Source organism: Simochromis diagramma, unplaced genomic scaffold (assembly GCF_900408965.1).
Source record: "Simochromis diagramma unplaced genomic scaffold, fSimDia1.1 OVJJ01000343.1, whole genome shotgun sequence".
In the NCBI taxonomy this organism is placed as follows: Eukaryota; Metazoa; Chordata; class Actinopteri; order Cichliformes; family Cichlidae; genus Simochromis; species Simochromis diagramma.
In genome coordinates this window covers 15,694,039-15,717,024 of record NW_024386831.1, presented here as the reverse complement: position 1 = coordinate 15,717,024, position 22,986 = coordinate 15,694,039, and the positions used below count along the sequence as shown (strand labels likewise).

At 39.1% G+C, this 22,986-nt stretch overlaps 2 protein-coding genes across 3 annotated transcripts; both read right to left on the bottom strand.

The window, feature by feature from the left end:
• Position 1: 1 nt before the first annotated feature.
• On the bottom strand, positions 2–9,600 carry LOC120731267 (fibroblast activation protein, alpha). The gene is made up of 26 exons (XM_040028209.1): positions 8,936–9,600; positions 8,656–8,740; positions 8,333–8,422; positions 8,127–8,221; positions 7,926–8,000; positions 7,706–7,758; positions 7,502–7,574; positions 7,242–7,365; positions 7,014–7,168; positions 6,772–6,869; positions 6,537–6,666; positions 6,413–6,451; positions 6,228–6,326; positions 6,057–6,127; positions 5,906–5,959; positions 5,690–5,814; positions 5,485–5,529; positions 4,217–4,315; positions 3,830–3,899; positions 3,553–3,747; positions 3,323–3,377; positions 3,132–3,231; positions 1,074–1,132; positions 919–991; positions 668–741; positions 2–471 (listed from the first exon to the last, which is right to left on the bottom strand). The coding sequence occupies exons 1-26, from the start codon at positions 8,936–8,938 to the stop codon at positions 370–372; spliced, it is 2,241 nt and encodes a 746-aa protein (XP_039884143.1). The 5' UTR covers positions 8,939–9,600; the 3' UTR covers positions 2–369.
• A 127-nt stretch (positions 9,601–9,727) lies between these two features.
• On the bottom strand, positions 9,728–22,580 carry ifih1 (interferon induced with helicase C domain 1). 2 transcript variants are annotated; one of them, XM_040028207.1, is made up of 17 exons: positions 22,010–22,579; positions 21,522–21,678; positions 19,499–19,630; positions 19,206–19,256; positions 17,964–18,014; positions 16,126–16,346; positions 15,394–15,604; positions 14,338–14,555; positions 13,805–13,906; positions 13,559–13,682; positions 13,245–13,460; positions 11,728–11,984; positions 11,494–11,643; positions 11,215–11,376; positions 10,937–11,130; positions 10,739–10,832; positions 9,728–10,340 (listed from the first exon to the last, which is right to left on the bottom strand). In XM_040028207.1, exons 1-17 carry the CDS (start codon positions 22,442–22,444, stop codon positions 10,137–10,139), a joined length of 2,979 nt encoding a protein of 992 aa, XP_039884141.1. In that variant the 5' UTR covers positions 22,445–22,579; the 3' UTR covers positions 9,728–10,136. The 2 variants fall into 2 exon arrangements, with proteins under 2 accessions (XP_039884141.1, XP_039884142.1); XM_040028208.1 differs by lacking the exon at positions 17,964–18,014 and having other exon boundaries at positions 22,010–22,580.
• Between the last annotated feature and the right edge of the window lie 406 nt (positions 22,581–22,986).

The following is a 22,986-nucleotide window of genomic DNA, read 5'->3' as shown; positions in this document are numbered from 1 at the left end:
ATTAAATGTTGAAAAAAGTTTATTTGAATATTCTTATAACACAAATGACTCCACTTTGCAACAAATCAGTGCAATGCATTGCAGTTAATGTATGCTATGATAATCACACATACACACGCACGCACACACATACATAAATTTTTTTAAACTATAAATGCTTGGTAGGACTTGTATCTTTGCATATCACATATTTTGCAAAAATTCCACACAACATACGGATGCTCATTTAAATGAGCAATCTAACATTTGTTGCATTAGTTCAACCTGGCTTTCAGAATATTACAATTTAAAAAAGCACATTAAAAATGCATTAGACAAAGAAACTGTGGTAACAACTGTTGCCTACAAATGCTGTTACATCCTTCACATCTATTTGGGACTAAGGAGGCATTTCTGCAGGAAGTGACTCATGTGCCTGTATATATGATGATAGGCTGATCCACTGAGACTATGGTCCTTGTCGGTGTACCACTGAAAGCAATACCAGAATATGATTAGTGCATAGACTATAAGTCAATTCCAGATAACATCGTGCACATTTTAAATCACACTTATTTTAGATTTAATTTTGCTTATAATAGACCATGTTTTTTTTCCATTTGAAATCTTCATTACATCAACAACATCATTCCCAATATTAGCCTCACTTCCCTAAGCTAATATTTACCATCACCTCGAAGTCCACTTCCGCATCCACCAGAGCTTTGGAGATTTGTGCAGCCTGCTGGAAATGGACATTGTCTACGGGAAAAACAGAGCTTTTACTACGTGACTGAAAGCTCAAGTTTCTATCAAGGCAAACAGAGTCTATTTGTGCATGGCTTACTGTGTTACCTGGAACGCCTCTGAGAAAACGGGCTACCACATGTTCAGGTCTTATCAGAAATAGAAATGACTGAAAGAAATAACAGAACGTACCATCCGCTGTGCCATGGACCAAGAGATATTGAACATTTTTGAAGTTCTTTGCTCTGGAGGTCACTGTGGAGTTCTAGAAAATAAAAAAATTACAACAGTCTCAAGGCAGAAATGTGCCTTTACTTCACCACACAGCTAATCTGAATGATATTTACTTTGTACGAGTCGGAATTCTCAGTTGGCTTGCCCATGTAGCGTTCAGTGTAAACTGCATCTGTGGAAGAAAACTCAGTTAACACCGCAAAAGTGGATACAATGGAAACACAAAAATAAATCATGCGTATTTAACAAAGGGAAGGAAAAGTTTAGATTGAATGATTACAAGCTATAGGAAATCTTAAAGATGAACTCCATCAACTTTCAAGGCTGAACGTGTCAAAATTACTAGTGTAGAGTTACAAAGAGGTGTAATCACCAGCCTAGTTTTTATCTCTACTTGAGGCCAGAAGCTCAGGGTTCAATAACAGCAATAAGGATGCACTGTGAGTAATGTAGGTTAACCACAGTTAGGTTTTGGCAAGAAAAACAACACATCTCTCTTATTCTGCTGAATGTACACTGAAATCAATTCACATGCTGTTACTTTTTTTTGGACTTTTACTGACTTTATATATTTTCACTCCAAATATTTCTTAAGATGATATTTCAGTCTTTAGGTGGGTCAGCTGAATAATCAGAATGATTGCTTTGCATACTGCATCATCTGGTGCATGATGGAGGATGTTGAGAAAGCACTATTCTACAAACATTTTCATTACGACTTCACTAAAGTCGTAATGAAAACAAGATTTAGAATATTCAAGACTTTTGAGTAGCTTCGCAGTGAAAAAAAAAGGCAGTGACTCACTGCCCAAGCCAGCAATTTTGGGTACAGCATCAATATGCCCTTTCCTGCCTTCCCTGTACACATAAGGCAGGTTCTTATATTCAGCACGAAAATATTAATCACACTGAAGATGTGGAGAAAAGTAATGGATTAAACATGACACTAACACTGTTACAATACAGCTTATGTAAAGTGAAGGCCATACAAGAAAATAAGCAGCCTGTAAAATTACACTGACCAGCTACTTTGATAGTTACACCTGTTCAACTGCTCAACAACATAGACGCATCACTTGCGTTCAACCCAACCACATGCATTTAGGCATACAGACATTGTTAAGATGACATGCTGATATTGATGGTAAATGAAAGTGACTTCGAACATGGCATGGTTGTTGATACCATACAGTCTTGTCTGAGTGTTTCAGAAACTGTTGATCTGCTGGGATTTTCCCATAAAGCCACCTCTAGGGTTTATAGAGCACTGTCTAAAAAAGAGAATATCCAGTGAGCAGCAGTTTTTAGGGTAAAAAATGCCTTGTTGATGAAAGAGATCTGATGAGAATCTGCTTTAAAATAGCCACTTGTTACAACAAACATATACAGAAGAGCACTGAATTTACAACACATCAAATCTTGAAGAAGACGGGCTACAGTGGCAGAAGACCACACTGGTTACAAGTTTTGTCAGCTGAGAACAAAAAACTGAGGCTATAATTCACAAAGGCTCAACAAAAGTGGGCAACAGAAGAAAATGCTGCTTGGTCCGGTGTGAGTCATGATTAGTAGTTTGACATTCAGATGGTAGGGTCAGAATTTGACGCAGCATAGTTGGATCCTTCATTGTATCAACAGCTCAGGCGGTAGTGTAATGTGGTGGTAGTGTAATGTGGTGGAAATATTTTCTTGGCATACTTTGGGCCTCTTAGTACCAACTGGGCATCATTTAAATTCCACTGCCTGCCTGAGTATGGTTGGTGACCATGTTCACAGTGTACCCATCTTCTGATGGCTGCATCCAGCAGGATAAAGCATTATTTCAGCAGTTGTTAGCAATAGTTCTTTAAAAACTTAACTGAGTTCACTCAGATGCACTCCACAGTCACCAGATCTCAATCCAATAGAGCACCTTTGAGATGTGGTGGCACAGGAGATGCCAACAAATTGCATTATGGATGCCAACAATTTTGCAGCAGCTGTGTGAAGCTGTCCTATCAATACGGACCAAAATCTCTGAGGAATGTTTTCAGCACCTTGTTCAATCTTTGCCACAAAAAAGTGAGGCAGTTCTGAAAGCAAAAGGGAATCCAAGCTACTCTGGCAAGGTGTACCTAATGAAGTGGTGGGTGAATGTATATATGATAGGCTATGTATGCATGTTCACCCACCATAATAGTCCCACTTGGCTACTGGGGCTACTGCAATTCCACACTTAAAGAGTCCAGTTCCAGCACCCAAGGCCATTGAGGAAACATAACCACCATATGACTGAAGATCAGAACAGATTGCATTAGTAAGAACATGTAAAGTGATTATAAAGATAAAGAAAGAGGAAAAAGCAGGATAAAATACAGCTTACCCAGCCCCATATTGCTATTCTGCCTTCATCAATAAATCCCATGTCAATGAATTTCCTGTAACAGGGAGATCAGTTATTATCTGGGGCAAAACACATTTGTTAAACCAGACTACACCAGGCATTTATCTAGATGAAGACTTTTGTATGTATGTATAAGATTAAATTTCTTCAAACAACAGCTAAAGAACAACACTCATCACAGAGGTGATTGAACGTTTAGACAGACCTACCTCACAGCAGCTATTTGATCTTCCACTTCAAATGTCCCTAGGTGTCTATAGATTGAGTGCATTATTTCATCCCCTTGGTAACCACTTCCCCTTCCATCAAAGCTGGCAATGATGATCTCATGTGAACTGGAGAGGTACGTGCCCCAGTTCAGCTTGAAGCGATAGTTCACACTCTGACTGCACGGACCACCATAACTACACAAGGAGAGCAACACTGTAAATTTACTTCTGTAAATGTTAGTGGTGTCACATGCAATTTGGAATATTGCTCACTCACACATCAATAAGAAGAGGATATTTTTTAGAATTCTTGAAATTGGGTGGTAACATCATTTCATACCAAAGATCTGTTGGCAAAAACACAGGAAATTGTGAAAGAAGATGGAAAACGATGTTTCACATACTAGGACGTCATTACAAAACATCTGGTCAGCAGATATAATGGCTGATATACTGTACTTACTGACTTATAATCATTAAACAGGCAATACAACCTTAGTTGTAATTCACCATTGTTTATGCTGAAAATGTTGCTGTTACTAAGAACCATCGTGTGTGCTCATGTGAAAAAGAGCACATTAGACATACATTCAAACACAAAGCAGAGGATTTCCATATGTCTTCAACAGTTTCTGAGATGGATTTTTCAACATGCATTTCTCACCAAATCCTCCAATCTTTAAGGTGCCATATTTCATTGTTGGCATTTGGAATTCAGACAAACTCTTTTTCAGGTCCTTATTGTCTTGAAGAATGGCAAGCTCTGAAAACAAATAAATAAATAAAGTAGCTGCAATGTTGTGTCCATAAAACAAACATAAAGGTGCATACTTCAAAGTGTTCATCATTGAGGAACCTTAACTTCTCTGAAACATTTTGATTTGCTGTTTATTCTTTTTTCTGGGAGCTTCATGAATTACCTTCCCTATTTTGCACTTGAGGTCACGCGTTTAGACCACTCTGCATCTAACTTAATAATGTAGCAAATGCGTTACAAAATATTCAAAACTCATGCTTCATCAGAGCATTTATGGTGCAATGATTACCACATTCTCTGTACATGCAACAGCTTCCCAAAACTGAGATGAGACACGAACCCACCCTCAGAATTTTGAAAGCTAGTGTACTCTGTCAGTCTGCCCCAGGGCAACTGTGGCTACAATTGTAGCTTGCCTCCACCAGTGTGTGTGTGTGAATGGGTGGATGACTGGGTGTGTAAAGCGCTTTGGGGTCCCTAGGCGGGACTAGTAAAAGCGCTATACAAATACAGGCCATTTACCATTTACCATTTACTCCCAGTTCTGGTCCCAAGCCTCGATAAATGGGAGGATTATGTCAGGAAGGGAATCTGGTGTAAAATCTGTGTCTAATCAAATATGTGGATCCATCTACTGCCATGAATCCTTGGGAAGTAAAAGAGCAGCCAAAAGTACTTGAACTTGGGCCACTGTATTCGATCTACTGGCTGAATGAAACCAAAACAGCACCTAGTGCTGGTTTACAGATTTATTGCAGCCTAAAGTTAATGTGAAGTTACATATATGCTTTCAGTGGTACAACGTATCAAATCAAAGGGCTTTAAAAATGAGCTTTTCAGCTATCAGCTTTTTCAGTACCAAATTAACTACTTTTTATAGAACATTTTCAAATGCAGATAAAAACACAGAGATCTTAAATACTTAAAATCTGTCTGGACTATTAAAGCCTCGCTTTTACCTTGAGATCTGATCCCATATCAATTCCATTGGAAGCACAAAATATGAATGGCTTGTATGGACAGAAGGAATAACTACAGCAAGAAAATTCTGCTGGAATATTTACTGGGTTCTTCTTATTTGACCACCTCAAAGACAGTAGCCTTATCCTTTAATAGTATACCATGTGAGTGCAATGAGTCATTTAACAATGTGTTTGGGTTATATGAATCTGCACCTGAGCCCTTGCTGTCCATGAGTGTGTACAGGGGGAATCCAGGTCCTGGTTCAAGAAAAACAAAACAGGATACACACAAATAGAAGTGGATTACACATCAAATCGTCTGCATGCCTTCAGCAAGGATTAGTGTTCACAGATGTTCACTACCCCAAATCGATGAGTTATTGCTTACAGTAAGAGAAAATGTGAATGGGTAACTGACCGTAGCAGTCCATTCGGTAGTAAGAGGCGTCAAAGCTGAAGTAACCTGAGTTGTACTGGCACCTGTCCTTACGCAGGTTGCAGGTGAGACACTGGGGGGCAGAAGGGCTGCTTCCAATCATAACCCTGATGAAAAAAACAGCACGTCACCTATATAATTATTTACATATAGATTTTAACTGGTAAAAAAAGAGGACAGATGAGAATAATTCCTTACTTGTAGAGGTTTCTCTGTACAGGTATTCCTCCATGCTCATTACTCACAAAATATCTGTAGAAAGGAATTTCACACACCAGGTCTTTATATTCTTACTTACATTTTTAGGATTTATGCAGTTTCCCCATAAACGTATGGATTCATCACTCACATGGCATCTTTGGTTAATTTGCTTATGTAGATAACTTCCCACTTCCCAGAGGTAACAGGGGTTGCTTTGCCCTTAATTAAAGAGCTTCCTTTAGTAAGTCACTAAAATCTAAACACATGATTGATATGACTGTGCAACACATTCTGCATAAAGAAAACTGGCAACACTTACATCTTTCACATAATGAATGTGTTTGTAGCCATTAGTGTCACTCATCACTTTGTAGAAACTAAGCTTATCTTCAGCAAAGAAAAGAGGCAAGGGCATGTACTAAGGAAAAAACAAAGTAATATGTTATAGTGATACATCAAAGTAAGGTTTTAAAGAACTATATCAGTAATCTTTTGGAAACTTACATGGCCCACCCATCCAGTCTTGCTTGTTTGCTCGAATTTCTATAGATAGTAAAGACATCAGTTGCAGTTAATTAGCAGAGCATGGCCATCAAGACGATTTCCTCAGCAGAGAAGTCACAGCTACCTGTTTTTCTGTCCAGCGACTTCCATCAAAATCATAGATCTGTACAACCACATAATTCTGTCTTCTTGTGAGCCACTGCACTGCAACGCGTATATCTGTAACCCAGGTCACCGAGCACAAGATGTGATCACTGAGTAAACGCGACAGAAGGAGAAAAGGTTTTCACATAAGACAGACCATGAAGGCATCGCATTTTCCGGTAAATGATTACACATGTGCTAAATAATATACAGACCCAGAAGAAACAGAAGCGGGAGCAAACACCTGTGTGCGGTGGGATGGGTTTGTGGTATCGACAACAAAAAGTTTCACCTTAGTAAGGGGTGATCCAGCCTATACAAATACAAATATAATATTTGTGATAAATAATTATATATAACAAGAGATCTGACAATTTTTGACAATTTAAAATGATAAATTGATATTGAAGGTTATATTTTGCTCATAATTCCATGTTTGAAAGTTATAGAATCCCACCTTTGGGTATGGAATGGCCACTGTCTGAGGATATTGCTCAGATCCATACCAAGAAAACTCCACTTTGTGAACTTCTGTATTATTAAACTCTGCATATGCCAAGAACTTTCCGGTTGAGGACCACCATACTGCCCCATTCGATGCAAACACCTCCTCTGAAATTATTGGAGAAAAATATTAACCCATACAGATGCACACTTTTGAAAAAGAAATAACAATGTCACTAACCCTCATACACCCAGTCAGGGACACCGTTAAGGATCTCATTCTTTTTCCCATTGTGTGTCAGTTGCACAGCTTCATCAGCACTGACATTGGATTTGAAAAAAATGTTGAAGTCTGAAATGTAGGCCTGAAAAAAAAAAAAGTGGATTTCAACCATAAACATACAGCTACAAATTTATTGCAACAAAAATAAGCCACAAGTATTATAAATAACTTGCAACTTATTATTCACTGGAGACAAAAAGTACATGGTGAGCGCTTACATATTTGTTTCCGGTTGGTGCCCAGGTAAAGTACTGCACAACACGTGGAAGATTTGCAGGCGTGACAAAAGTTCTACGATGAAATATGAACACATACAGGCATAATAGTAATGTACCAACTGATGAATAAACATTTTTACAGATGATACATTTGGGGTGGGAACCAAAATTCATTGATAAAACTCACAAAAAACAGCTACTTACGAACTCTCCCTGTCATAGATCGAATATGAGGCATTGAATGAGTGTCTCCATTTCTGTAGGATTTTAACGACAAACACTTTCATTTGCAGGTTTTTCATTAACAGAATTATAGAAATAATAATAAATAGAAAAATAAAATAAAAAACAATGTTTTTTTAAAAAAAAAAAAAAAAATACAAATAAAGATAGAAACTTAACTAGGTGAAATTTAACACCTCACCTTTGTGTAGTTGCTTTCAAAGGCGATGTATTTATAATCACCTGACAGCAAATAATCTGTGGCTTCAACTTGGGCCTGAAATAAAAATGACTGCATGAACTTACGGATGTGTTGCAGAATTCAGCGTATACTAATATACATAGTATTTAACATGCGTGACAGTATATATTAGGAAAATACTTTAAAGTACAAATATATTACAAAGGTTGAATTGCTCAAATACAGCGACTCCTCCTTTGTTTCAGCATTGTGGAGAAAGACATTCCCGTCTCTTGCTTTATGCAAATACTCCTTATCTGCAGGAACAAGGATAATAGATAAGCTTCCAAGAAGTTTGTATCGAAGGTGGAGATTAATGCTACCAAAATCAGAAGGTATAGCAGAGGTTAAGTGACAGACAGTGATACCTGATATCCAATACAAATTGTAGGCTCTCCATCTAAAGGTGTCATTAAAGTAGTCATCAAGAGAAAAAGGCCTTTTGTTACCACCAGATTCTGAAATGATACACATGTGCTGCATTATTTATTTAACTTGCATGTAACGATACCAACACTCCAAAATATGTGACGACCATTTTTTTGCGCATTTACAACTTCGTTGCTTGAATAAAGCAAACAAATAGGAAATGCGCAAACACAGAAAGAAGTCTGCTTTGAAGTAGCATCTGTAGCTGCTTTTTGAAAAGAAAGAAAAGAAAAGCGACTCACGGGCCAAGGCTCTAACTTACTGTTGTAAATAACGGCTGGAATGGTTATTAACGTGATGACGACAGCCGCCCCTATCACCCCCCACATCACCTTGTTACTGCAGCCCTGCGAAAGGTGACACAAAAGTGGCAGCCTATAAAAATCCTCTGAAAGCACACAACAAGATGCTGACGCTGCAGGCTCTCCTTTAGTAACTTATTAGTCCCACGGTGAGCTTCACACTGTCACAGTAAGTAGCCATGCTTTTACACAGATTTTCTTTGTTTCCCCCCCAGTACTGATGGTAAATCGATTACTGACCATGGTCCAGATGAAGTCGCCGTGAAGCTCTTGGTTTTTTAAAATATTCCTCAAAGGCAGCTGGCGTGAAGTTTACAGTCACTTCTTGGAACATGCAGCTTAGTTAACATAACCGTACGCTTGCAAAGGTAACTTTAAACTAATGCAGCCGCATGAGAAAACGGAGCTCCGTCCCGCTTTAGTCGAAGGTTTCCTTCTCTCCTCGCTGCATTTCTGAGACCAGTCGACAGAGATGCCTCCTCGAAGTCTGCTGCCCAACTTTGAAAGAGCGCACAAGTTGCTGGTATTAGGAAGTGGCTTTTTCACCATGGGCGTAAAGTATTCACGCAACAAAACATGACAGCTGGAAAAGCAGGTTTTTTTTTGTGTATCTACATCAATATACTTTAACCATGAAGTGTAAAACAAATATTTACGTGGCTTTTCACTTAGGGTACACAATGAAGTAACTGTATTTTTTTTTAAATGTTGTTGATTTATTATTTAAATATGAGCATAAAGAGGAAAAATGGGATAAAAATGAGAAGGGCATTCAGTTTTGTAATACTTTTGGATCAAACAAGCTTCCTGCTTGTGTATCCAGACAATGTGATCTAGCAGGTAATATATATGTTTGCGCAAACAAGCTTAAAAGAGGCTTTTAGGAATAGCAGTGCTGTCTCAATCGTAGTGACTCACTAACCTGTGGATTTAATGGAAAATCCACAGCACCTGTTTGTGTGCGTGTGTGACAGGTGGGCTCTGAGGGGCTATCACAGATTCGGTGACTCCCATCTCATGAGACAGCCAGAGTTTGAAAGGGAAAAATATATATATACTTTATTTTCTTGCTTTGCTTTTCCAGTTCATTTAATACCAGTGACAAACCCTTACATAGAAATTAATACACTGTAATCATGCATTATTTCAACAGTAAATCCCATCAAATGCGAACATAATTGAAGAGTAAAACCCTTATTCTGCAATTTTGCACAATTCACAATAATACTTTAACCATTAAAATGATGTAAAACATTCACACTTTTTCTTTACGAACACACTTCAGTCCCATCACCATTCATTTCTCCAGTTAACAAGTAAACATTCAAAGGAAACATAACATTCACTACTCTGCTAAGGTTATTAATCCTGTGTCGGCCATACGGCAACACAATAGAAATCAAGGCTTTCTCAGTCGCTGGTTATTCTACGTGGTTATAATTTATATTGTTTCGTCATCATCCGAGTTATCGGACATGGTCATGTTGATTGCATGTTCAGCGTAGTCGAAGGCAGAAAACTTGATGGGAACTTCATTCCACTTGGTGCATTTGCTAATCTTCTTTCCATTTAAATTCACCACAAAGTTTTTCACATCAAGGCAGGGGCACTCGATCCCCTTGTACATCATCATTGAACCCCATCTCTGTAACAGAATGCAACACAACATATAATGAGTATTTTATTCTGCTCAATGCAGGCCTAACCAAGACTAAATAAAGTCTTGCTTTTGTGCCCTTTTGTCCTGTAATCTGAATTTGTGGTGAAATGTGATCTCAAATTAAAGGGCTGCAGTCTTATGTCATATGACAGACTCACATTTCTCTTTGAACTAGCTTTATTGCTTATGACTAAGAGTCATAAATGTCCTACTTTTTTCTAATTATGCTTAAGCATCATGTATGTGCATATGCTGAACGACTCCTTGTTAATGCAGCAATGCTGTGTTTAGTTATCTACTAAATTGAACATTCTGAATAAGATTATCTTTTTAAGATTCACAAGAGAATTTCCAAATAATTGAAAAAGCTAAACTGAATCTACCTGTCCGCAGTTTTTACATGCAATGAAGCCGTTGGTCTCATAGTCGAGAAGACGCTCCTGAAGAGTAGTATTTTCTCTCTGAATGTAAAGTTTTCTGTAAAAAGATGCAGTAAAATTGATAATAATCACAGCACAACTACACGAGTGGAATACAGTTCAACACATACAAACGGTTAAGAACTGAATCGTAAACTGTACCTAAATTGTGGCGTCACATTGACTCTGTGCATGTTTTCGATGATCTGGATGTCGTCGCCCGTGCAGATTGGCTCGCTGCAGCTTCGGCAGCTAAACTTTACATTAGATGGGCTCTCGTTCTTTATGTCCTTCTGCTTCTTCTTCGTCATTCTTACTTTCTCTTCCATTATAGCCTGAATCTGAAACTCAGTGATCTGATGAACAAACAAACAAAAAAAGTCTCAAAGCCATGTGGGTTTTCAATTTAACTGAGACTAAAAATTCTGAAGTAAACGTACTCTTTTTTCATAGGCTGTCTGATTTAAGGATTTAATTTTCTGAATGGCTTTGTTCATCATGTTCTTGCGGTATTCATTGACGCACTCCTTTTCAGCCACCCCGGAGTTCTTCACCTCGACCAGCGTGTAACTGCTGTCCTCGGCTCTTCCTCTGCCTTGGGCCTGAGAAAGGCGATTGTGAGTGAAGGGTAGGCAACCACGTTTGTTTTACACAGGCTAATATTCCTTCAATTACTGGGTATACCACATTCAATGCTCATTATTCAACTCATTACTGACCTGAATCATAGCGATCTCGTTTGTCACAAGGCCATATCGAATAACGAAATTGCAGGCTGGTATGTCCAAGCCTTCCTCGGCTACTGTGGTAGCAATCAGCAGGTTGACTTGACCGTTGCCAAATTTTTTCAACACATCCTTTTGCTCTGCCTGATTAAAACAGATTTATAAGAGAAGGTTAAGTGTAAGGCGCAAATAATTGTGCAGGAAAATAGAGAGAAATGTAGCACTCACCGATGTCATTGGTTTAACAACACTCTGGTCTCCTCCTCCAATGACATATGCTGATTTTACTCCAATGTCAGCAAACTTGGGGTTTTCCTGTATCCACTGATTTAGAGCAATGGCGCTGCGTCGTGTTTTGATGAAAACAATCCCTCTGGCTTCATCCCGAGAGCTGAACTCATGCAGAATTTTAGTTCTTAGTTTTGACAGGCTGTCATTTTCATACTCCGGATTCTTTGCTAGAGTTTCCAGCTCCTTCTTGTTGTCTGTCAGACACAGATTACAAAGAACTGAATTACACTTTTCTATCGCTGACATCAAAGATATGGTGTCTTTTTATGAGTTAAATATGAGGGTTTATACCTCTAGTAAGTACAGTGATAAGCAGCTTAGCTCAGCTAAACAACAGGACCGGAAATGTGGGAAGGGTTCAAATCTACCACAAAATTCACAGGTAGACTATAAATTTGTTTAAGTTGTGCCTGGTAGAAATTTGTAACGCATAGGGCTCAACTGCCAAACCATGAAGGTTCTCAAATTACCCTTTTAGGCTATCTCCACATATTCCAGAAGTAAAATGGCTAATTTTATAGGCAGTAATATAGAAAGTACAAAAATAATTTTGGTCTCTACAGCTTCTTTACCCCTGATGATGAAGGACACATTCATTTTTAGATATTGTTCTTGTTTAAATTGTACAAAGGCTTAAACTTTATTGCATTATTAGGAAATTGGATAACAAAAAGCTGCTATTTCTATGCTAAGAATCACTTTTTAGTTAATCTGAATGCCTTAACTGGAACTCCTGATAACAGTTTATTATTTTGATGAGTCCTGGAACCTTTTTAATGCATGAGACTGGCACAGAAAATGAATAATGGCTCAATGTGTATCAATCATAATAAAAGACTGTTGAAGAGGTTTTGTGTTTTAAATTTTAATATAATTGCAGGCACATATTAACTAATATCTGTGCAGTCTTTGGCTGGATCTTGCTATCCAAGCTTGCATCCATTAGCTGATAACTTAGTACTTTACACTGTCGTTCAAATATGATCACATCAGCATCCAAAGTCAAATGACGGCAGCTGCGATGCCAAACTCAGTGTTTCAAAATGGTAGACTAATGACCATTGGCTGATGTTGCGTGGCCATGTCTGTCTTTTATATACAGCCCAAATAATTTGTCTCTTTTGTTCTGAATGCTGGCAACCACTGCAGACTTCAAAATCCTTTTTGCTTTTCATTTGCTTTTAATAAATGCTAAACAAAAACAACACGCTTTACCAATTAGACCGCTTCAGAGATGTTCATAGGTGGACCTTATTTTACGTGGACATTTTCCTGGTTAGCTAGATGGCAGTCTCACATCTATTAGCTAATCTAAACCAAACAACAGCTTACCTCACATTTATCCCCCCTCCCCCCCCAAAAAAAGAAAAAAAGAAAAAAAGATTTTCCAAATCTCAGATTATAAAGTCAACAACTACTTTTAATTTTCAGGTGAATGCTTAGTTTCACAATACCTTTAAACAGATTGAAGAGGAACCTCTCAGTATCTGTGATTTGTATCTTATGCTCCTCCTCCGGGGCAGTTTTTTTCTTCATCTCCTCCTTGTAGTATTTGTTCAGGAAACTGAAGGCATCTTGCATGCGAATCGTGTTGCTGAGATTCAGGCTCTCGCTGTACTGTCGGAGGTGCTCTGCACAAACTCGTACTTTCTGATTTTCATCTTTTGCAGCTAAAATGGATCGAGACAAGTACTTTTAGACGCTACACACCATGGGAGGTTGAACAAACGATAACTAGTGAAAGATGAGCGTAAAAATCTGTTTTCACCTTGTCGTTCTTTTTGAACAACCCACTGTTCGTAATTCTGAGAGCCGAGGTCACAGGTGGGGGTCAGCTCGGCATGGTTGTGGATGGCGGTCATAATTTTCTTGATTACATCACCAAAGGGATCCTAAAAAGGATATTTAGTTTCACACACATGTAATCCTGCATTAACATCAGCTGGAGTCCCTCATATGAATTAGAGTCAAAGAAAAGCTTAGCACAAAACCATGCCATGTTAAACAGGCATACCTCCCTCCTATCTTCAACAGAAACAATTATTTTTCTTTGCTCCTTTTTGAATTCCTCTTGGCGCCTTGTCATTATTCTGGAAGCGTCCAAGTTTGCACAGATCTGTGAAAAAAATACAAAGATTTATAGTGTTAAAATTAATCCCACATCTTGATCTCATGATAGAGCGTATTTCTGCTTATTTTCTGCTGCAGTGGAAACTTTATGGCTGCCTTGTGTGCATGGTCAGTGTGGAACAGTGGAAAGAACTTGGCTGAATCAACAAGTTTCTCTATGACTGAAGCAGAAAGAACTGGAGCAGGATTCTGATTAAAAAAAGATGTTGTTCACTGTGACATGTGAGTTACTTGGTATGGACACAAAGAAGCGTGACTGATGACTAGTTTTCTTTCCCAGACTGTCAGATATATTAATAAGAAGCCTTAAAGACTATAGCTAACTTTAAATAATGACTAAATGTGCCAAGAATGAGTAGAGTAATATGCATGCAACACTTTTGTCCACACAGGTGAAGACGGAGAAACAGTATTTACACGCAGTATGTGCTCCTCGGCTTTTTCCATTTTCGTGGCTCCCCCAACCCCTGGAGAGGCAGTCAGGCCCAGGATCTGAGGGAGGGGCACAGGCTCCTTCTGCTCCTTTACGAGCCTTTTGTTCTTGTGTTTCTGCTTCAGGTATCGCATCATTATGTGGTTGTAGACGCCTCCCTTCTGAGTGTGGTGACACTCATCTATTATAATGAGTGTCAGGTCTATATGTGCAAAAGAGAAACACATAAATGTTGCTTTGTTTCAAAAATAACATGCACGTGTCCCAATTTCTCGCTGCCACATTACTGCCAAGAAACAAAAGTGCTCAAATCTTAAAAGACTGTAATTTTCTCGACCAGCAGAGCTAATTTTATCCCATTTATTTTCCTTGTTACGTAAACAGAGGTGATTTCCCTCACAGATGCCATCTCTCTCCCAAACCTACCCACACAAACCAGTACTTTTCTAGGAACCTTTGACACAGCAGTTTAAGCCACACAATAACATATGTTGGAAAACTGTCTACTTCAAAGAACAAAAAACAAAAAAAAAACTTTATATAGTTTGGATTTTACAAAAGTGTAAGCAGGGTGAATTCTAATTATTCCCATGTACTAGTTTAAGCGATGCAATGCAAAATCCTCCCTGGAGGAAAAAGAGAATGGAGAGTGGCAGCTTGATGTATTTTGGGTGATAGAAGCTCTCATGTGAATTTGATGAGCCACACACTGATGGCTTGAACAGACGTGTGGCCTGGAAACCAGGAGGAAAAAAAAGTACATGCTTTCAGGCGTTTCAACAAACAGCATATGTTCCACTGAGGTGGCTATTCCACCTTGGACTTGTGAGTGCCAACAGGAGTAAGCAGCAGAGTCGGAAGACTTTGACAAGATGCTATCAGGGGAGATGCCGCTCTGTCCTTTGGGTGGCTTTCTATTCCAGAAGCTGTCAGAGTTTGAAGCTTAAGCCTGGATAGATTTTAGTTAAAAAGTGTGTTTTTTAAAAAAAAATATAAGGATAATGTATTAAATTTTGTGAAATTGTGTTGAAATATCATACCACTTAAGTTCACGCCCTCATCCTCTCCACTGTTAGCCCTCTCTAAGTAGTTTTCTAGAATCTGGGCAGTGCAGATGATGATGTCATTTTTCTTCACAATTTCTGTGAAAGAGATTTTGAGCTGGGAGTCTCCGCTGACTCGCTCCACTTTATATTTGTTCTTGAGAAAGGGCAGGAATTCTGCAGAGTAGTGCTGCTCAACAAGAGGAACCTGAGGGCATCAGAGCACATGAAACTTTCATGAAGTCAATGCCACAAAAGTCAAGAGATTTAACCGACAAAATTAGAAAAAGTCTTTATTGTTGTTTTTAGGATCAGAGAGCTCCTGATGATTTAAGTGTTTGTGCCAACATTAGTAAACCAGAACATATAAATATATGCTAGACTGTTTGGTTAAGGCATGGTCTCAAATTAGCTGTGCAGTAATTTAGGAGCTTCTGTTGATGTTGGTTTTTAGAGCAGAGAGAGTAAAGGCACCGGGGTTACTGTTCTGCTCTTTTTCACAAATCAAGAATCAAAAACTGTGATGATTTTCAGTGGTGATCACTATTTCATAATCTGTTTTCAAATGCAACCACATAGTTTTACAGCTGGAAAACCTACAACAGACCACATGAAGTATGTGCTGAAAAATAACAATGTTCAGGAGTGCTTAATGAGAAATGGACAGAAGTAGGTTAGCATAATAGTGCAAACCCAGAAGTATTCTATACCAGACACACATTGTAGTACCTTGTTCACCAAGACGATCACTTTTCTTGGTTTCCCTTCAGCCTTCCTTCTGTCCAGATGTTCTTTGGTAATATAAACTGCAACTCTGGTTTTACCGCTTCCTGTGGGGAGACATACGATGATGTTTTTCCCCTCCAAGGCAGGTCCAGCGACTTCCATCTGATAATCTCGAAGAGTAATTTCTTTTTCTGGGCTTCTGGCAACTTCTAAGGCACTTCCATCTGCAAAGGAGAGCAGAGGTTCAGAATCACAAAACGTCTGTCTGTGTCAGCAACCCACAATTACAGACATGACCAACAGGAAATGCCTGCTTCTCTTTGTTTTTGTTCCTGGGTAAACACAGAACATACACGTACACTGTACAGTCCATCCATATCATGTAAGATGACCTAACTTTAAAACACTTCCAATAGTTAAACCACAAACAAAGGCACTGAGTAGAGCATGTAAATCATGTTTCAGTGTTACAAGAAAACATTGTGCTCTATAAATGATGTCACTGAGAGGCACTACTTAATGCAAACCATACAACACTAGGACTTAAAAGCAAATGCTTCTCTCTATATAGTGAGTGCTATTTGATATTTCACACCAGTCTACTAATCTAAAGGTGAAAGTGACAATAAAAAGGGATGGGTTGAGGCAGACTAACATCAAGCACTATGTTTTCTTATATATGTTTTTATAATAATCAGATTACTTAGAGAGAGACATTAAAAGTCATTGCTATTTGCTTTATTTCCTCTACAAGTACAATAGACTTACTATGATCCACTTAGACTCCAAGTTGCTGGCAGGCTGTTACTTATTTGCTCTGTCTAGGCAGGGGATAATACATGACTAAGACACCAGGAGCAATATGAATGTACCCCCATACTCTGCTCCCCTTTCCACTCAACTCTAAGTTCTTCTTCCCCCCCCAGTGAGAGTTTAAACCCCCCAAATCTTTTTTTTTTTTCTCAGTGCAGACAGTTTTTAATGACTTGGTATGCCAGAGGTTACGGTGTTGTTTCAAGCAACTTTATGCAAGCAAATGCAAGTCTCTAATGATTAGAAAAAAGAGCTTTAATTACATTAATAAGTAAACAGTGGTCCATGTGGCCTCCTGAACTTCTGAAAGCAGTTCCCATAGAATTATTCAAGAAATAAACATAGAGCTGTTTTCAGATTCATTAGGACTGAGTATGAGCTCTGCTCATTTTAGAAAACATTTAAAAAAACAATTCTGCTAGAGACTCGCCTTGCAGGAACAATCTTTCATGTAAACTACTCTGTTAAACCCATTTACTCGCAGGCTGCAGACATCTTTGGGGCCTTTCTACTACTGAAATAACCTGACTAAACTGCAAAAGAACTAATCTGATTCAACTCTTTTCTTCCTGCTTCGCTATTCAGGGTAGAGTATTCCAAGCAGAAATGTACTTATCCATCATATAAGCCAAACACTACAGAGCCACATGAATGTAACTTTTCCTTTACATTTCCTTATACTCCAGCATATGGTTTTCATTTGAACTGCTAGCTATGCGCTGTCCTCTTTGACCTCTGTGTAGTTCATCATGATGCACACATGGAACTTGTTTATTAGTGTGAAACTGGCAGGACAGAGTTAATGTTCCACTAATGTAACCACATGTTACAACAACATTTTTCCTTTACCGTACTTCATGTTGCCTTTAGGATACTCAGGATACTTTAGGGCAGCTACAGCTGCACTGATCTTAGTTTGGTTATTGTGCATGACCTACTGAGGCAAAATAAAATATTTGTAATTACCAAAAACCCCTTTAAATACTTTAATTGCCTTAACAGGGTGAATAAAAGTGAATCCATCCCACCTGGCTGTGAGGGCTCCGAGTTGCTGGGCAGTTCACTGCTTGCATATAAGTCTGAAAGGACATAAACCAAAGTTTATAAAAAGTTGGTAGTTACAGAGTTAGCTGTAGTTTTAAGTGAGTAGCTACTGTTTTGTGCTGCTCTGTGTTTGCATCAGAGTTAATGATGAAGAGTTAGACTTATTTTGAGTAATTATGAACTAATCATTGCCTTCATACACGCACCGGCCTTTTTGTTAAGTACACCTTGCTAGTACACAGTCGGCCTCCTTTCGTCTTCAGAACTGACATAATTGGATTCAGTAAGATGCTGAAAACATTTCTCTGTGATTTTCCATATTAACATGATGATCATGTGGTTGCTGCAGATTTGTTGGCTGCAAATCCACGATGTGATTGAAATGGCCCACTCCATCACATCCTAAAGGCGCTCTATTGGATTGAGATCTTGTGACTGTGGAAGCCATTTGAGGACGATGAACTCATTGTCACGTTTAAGAAAAAAAATTGAGATGATTTGAGCTTTGTGACATACCACAGTATCCTGCTGGGAGCAACATGGGTACACTGTGGTCAAGAAGGGGTGGGATGGGATGCAGGCTGTGGCATTTAATCGATGCTCGTTGGTAGTAAGGGGCCCAAAGGGTGTCAAGAAAATATGCCCCAAACCATTATGCCACCAACACCAGCCTAAACCACTGGTACAGGGCAGGCCATGTGTGAGCCTGTGCAAACTGCAGTCTCAGTTTCCTGTTCTTATCTCGCAGGAATGACATCCACCATGGTCTTCTGCTGCTGTGGCCCCTGTGCTCAACAAGGAGTTACAGTGAGGTGCTGTTGCCTCCTATCAGCAGTCTGGCAAACAAGGTATTTTCTTCCAGAAAGCTGCCACTTACTGGATATTTTTTTGTCTTCTTCTGGCCATTCTCTGTGAACCCTAGAGATGTTTACATGGGAAATTCCCAGCACATCAGCAGATTCTGAAGTAGTCAGAGCTGTCTGCCTGGCAGGACAGAGTTAATGTTCCACTAATGTAACCACATGTTACAGCAACATTTTTCCTTTACCATACTTCATGTTGCCTTTAGGATACTCAGGATACTTTAGGGCAACTACAGCTGCACTGATCTTAGTTTGGTTATTGTGCATGACCTACTGAAGCAAATAAAATATTTGTAATTACCAAAAACCCCTTTAAATACTTTAATTGCCTTAACAGGGTGAATAAAAGTGAACCCATCCCACCTGGCTGTGAGGGCTCCGAGTTGCTGGGCAGTTCATTGCCTGCATACAAGTCTGAAAGGACATAAACCAAAGTTAAAAAATTGGTAGTTACAGTGTTAGCTGTAGTTTTAAGTAAACTGAATTTTGTTTGTATTCCTTCAACCTTTTACATATTTCCGTATACGCATTAAAAGTTTACATTTCTAGTAAAGAAATGTTAGATATATGTTAGATTAACAGTAAGAATGACACGTGTGAGAGCACTTTCTCAGCTCTCCTTAATGCTGACATTAAACAGACTTGCTCTGTGTGACCTGTGGATTGATCCATAGGCTGTTCGTTCACGGTGATCTCCATGGATTCAGTGCCATCACAACTTTCAGCTGATGTTGGACTCTCCCTTGTAGCTATAGGCTTGTCTTTCAGTGATGGTTTCTTATCTGATCCTAAGAAATGTAAAAAAGGAACATTTTAGAAATGAGGAGTAACAATTTACCAGGTAACACTTTATAATACAGTACATCAATATTTGCATAAAGACAGATGTTTCACTTTACTTGAGTAGGTAAACAGTAATGGCAAACCAGTCCCTGAGTATTAAGGAATTACCTTACAACTATTAAATCTGACATTTCACTTTACTTAAACCGACAGAGAAATAGAAGGTACTGGTGAAAATACTGAGAAGAAAACAACTGATCAGAAATTAAATATGATGTTTTGTTTTGCTTTGTTAGTAATGGTAAAGTAATTTTGCAGTAAGAAGGAACTACTGAGTAATTACTTAGTGTGATGCATGAGGCAACAGGAAAATAGGAACTAATGGTGAAGTAATTATTAATAAATGAGTAGCTACTGTTTTGTGCTGCTCTGTGTTTGCATCAGAGTTAATGATGAAGAGTTAGACTTATTTTGAGTAATTATGAACTAATCATTGCCTTCATACACGCACCGGCCTTTTTGTTAAGTACACCTTGCTAGTACACAGTCGGCCTCCTTTCGTCTTCAGAACTGACATAATTGGATTCAGTAAGATGCTGAAAACATTTCTCTGTGATTTTCCATATTAACATGATGATCATGTGGTTGCTGCAGATTTGTTGGCTGCAAATCCACGATGTGATTGAAATGGCCCACTCCATCACATCCTAAAGGCGCTCTATTGGATTGAGATCTTATCACTGTGGAAGCCATTTGAGGACGATGAACTCATTGTCACGTTTAAGAAAAAAAATTGAGATGATTTGAGCTTTGTGACATACCACAGTATCCTGCTGGGAGCAACATGGGTACACTGTGGTCAAGAAAGGGTGGGATGGGATGCAGGCTGTGGCATTTAATCGATGCTCGTTGGTAGTAAGGGGCCCAAAGGGTGTCAAGAAAATATGCCCCAAACCATTATGCCACCAACACCAGCCTAAAGCACTGGTACAGGGCAGGCCATGTGTGAGCCTGTGCAAACTGCAGTCTCAGTTTCCTGTTCTTATCTCGCAGGAATGACATCCACCATGGTCTTCTGCTGCTGTGGCCCATGTGCTCAACAAGGAGTTACAGTGAGGTGCTGTTGCCTCCTATCAGCAGTCTGGCAAACAAGGTATTTTCTCCCAGAAAGCTGCCACTTACTGGATATTTTTTTGTCTTCTTCTGGCCATTCTCTGTGAACCCTAGAGATGGTTACATGGGAAATTCCCAGCACATCAGCAGACTGTGAAATAGTCAGACCTGTCTGCCTGGCACTAACAGCTATGACACACTCAAAGCTATTGAGATTACTTTCCTCATTCTGATGCTCGTTTTGAAGCAGGTTATATTAACCATGTCATGAGCTGCTGCCATGTGACTGGCCAACACGATATTTGCATTAATGGGGAGTTAAACAGGTATACCTAATAAAGTGGCCAGTGAGCGTATATACTAATGCCTTCTAGAATGTTTTAAGTTAATGATGATTATCTTTTTCCATAAATATGGTTATTCCAGGATTATTTGAGGTTATTTGGATAACTGTTTAGTAAAATAATAACTTGTTATTTTCCTTTGTTACACTAGTCTACACCAAGAACATGGCTTTAAATGTAATAAAGACTATAACTAAAACTCTTAATCATAATTAATCATCCCAATTTTAATTAGTGGGATTGTTGCAAAGCAATGATCACAGTATATTTACTAATGCAGTTGGATTAAAGATACTGAATTCCCTCTGTAGTTGTAATCACTTATGTGCACATGTTTTATACAATCTGTCTATATCTCACCACTGAGACTTCTGTGTCCCAAACTTCCCTGATAGTATTTGGTGTATTGGGTGTGTGTCTTCCAGCGTAGTTCAGTTACCTTCGTTGCCAGTCAACTCATTATAGAGCACATGGTGTTCAGTGTCTTTAAGAACTTGAAGAAATGTTGAATACCATCCTGGTGGACATTTGATAATTCTTCTTAAAAGTTCCCTTGCGCCACTCCTGGATCCCCTGTTGACTATTTCAGCCGTAATCTAGATGACAAGTGTAATGAATAAAGTCAGTTTGCTAAGCAATCAGAGAAAGGCATTGCCACCAAAAGGATGAGCGGCCTACATTTGTCTGCCATCTAGTGGTCAAAGACAGAAAAGACATGTTTTGGGAAACAGTTGGAAGAAAAGGTAAATACTGAAGCTATACTGATACTTTCGAGGTTTTTCACACCGGTGAAATTAGTGTGAATACACACAGTGAACCTTTGACACTTGAATATTTTCTCTCTTACCACCAAAGCTCATGTGCTAAGCAGCATGCAGATAAAGCAGTAGTAGTTTTGAAAGGTTGGTTGCACTATAATGTACTTACTCTGTCGTGCTCATCTTCGGTGAGCAGTCTTTTACTGAAACATTCTCCACACACTTGTTGTGTAACCATGTCTGCAAGGCTGGGAATAAGTAAGTGAATAAATCGGACACAGTTTTCATTCTCTGCCTCAGCTTCGGGAGTTGGGAGATTTAACTGCATGTAGTCAGCTGCGAATTTACAGCCCCCGTTATTCAGTGCGTCAACGAACGCAGTGAACCATCCGGGAGTATGTGGCTTCTGAACTACTGCGTTAATAAGGTAGTCCGCAGCCGAAATATCACCATCGTTTCTGGCCTTCTGCCTGATCCGTTCCTTTTGCTCGTTTTCGATAAAGTCTATAAGATCCAGGACCCGATCCACCACAATAAGCTCCTTCAGCCTCGGCCTCAAGCAGTCGATCAGGCACTCGTGCATTTCATCCGTTTCAGACTCCATCGGTACTCACTTAACCGATAACAGATCACTAAACTGGCTCCTGCGTTGCCTAAAACTACATTCACAGCAAACGCGCTGATTCACGGTGCCTTTATCGAGGAAAATGGAGCTCTTTCACTTTCGTTTCTCCCAAGCAGTCAACATTTAAAACGGCCACTGGGTGTCACTAACGGACCACAGTAGTTCCAATAGATCAGAAAGTGACCTAAATTGACTTTTTGTAAATCGTTTATCGTACACAGTATTATTGTAACATTATTGTAGTGAACTTTCTGCATTGGCGACCATAGCAACACCTTTCTAGTACTATTGCCTGGTAGGCCAAAATCTGACCTTATATAATTCAAACTTTGAAGCACAGAGACCAGAAAAGAAAGGGAAAACGAATATTTCAAAAGCGAAAACTTCCAAGCAACTCATCTCTACGTCACGAGTTATTTTGGTCCATCCCCGGTTTCTTTTCTCCACCCTCAAACTCTGTTATTGTTCTTTAATGTAGCGATAGAGCCAGCCAGCCAGTTGTGCCAAAACGTGATCGTCTT

Excerpts from the sequence above, each read along its gene's own strand:
- ifih1 (XM_040028207.1), bottom strand. The coding sequence starts at position 22,444 with ATGGAGTCTGAAACGGATGAAATGCACGAGTGCCTGATCGACTGCTTG. Across the intron at positions 19,631-21,521 it reads TGAGTTGACTGGCAACGAAG|GATCAGATAAGAAACCATCA; the intron begins GTAACTGAACTA and ends TACATTTCTTAG. Across the intron at positions 16,347-17,963 it reads CTCGGAGCCCTCACAGCCAG|ATGGAAGTGCCTTAGAAGTT; the intron begins GTGGGATGGATT and ends TCTCCTTTGCAG.
- LOC120731267 (XM_040028209.1), bottom strand. Across the intron at positions 6,327-6,412 it reads AGACTGGATGGGTGGGCCAT|TACATGCCCTTGCCTCTTTT; the intron begins GTAAGTTTCCAA and ends TTTTTTCCTTAG. Across the intron at positions 5,960-6,056 it reads AAATTAACCAAAGATGCCAT|ATATTTTGTGAGTAATGAGC; the intron begins GTGAGTGATGAA and ends TCCTTTCTACAG.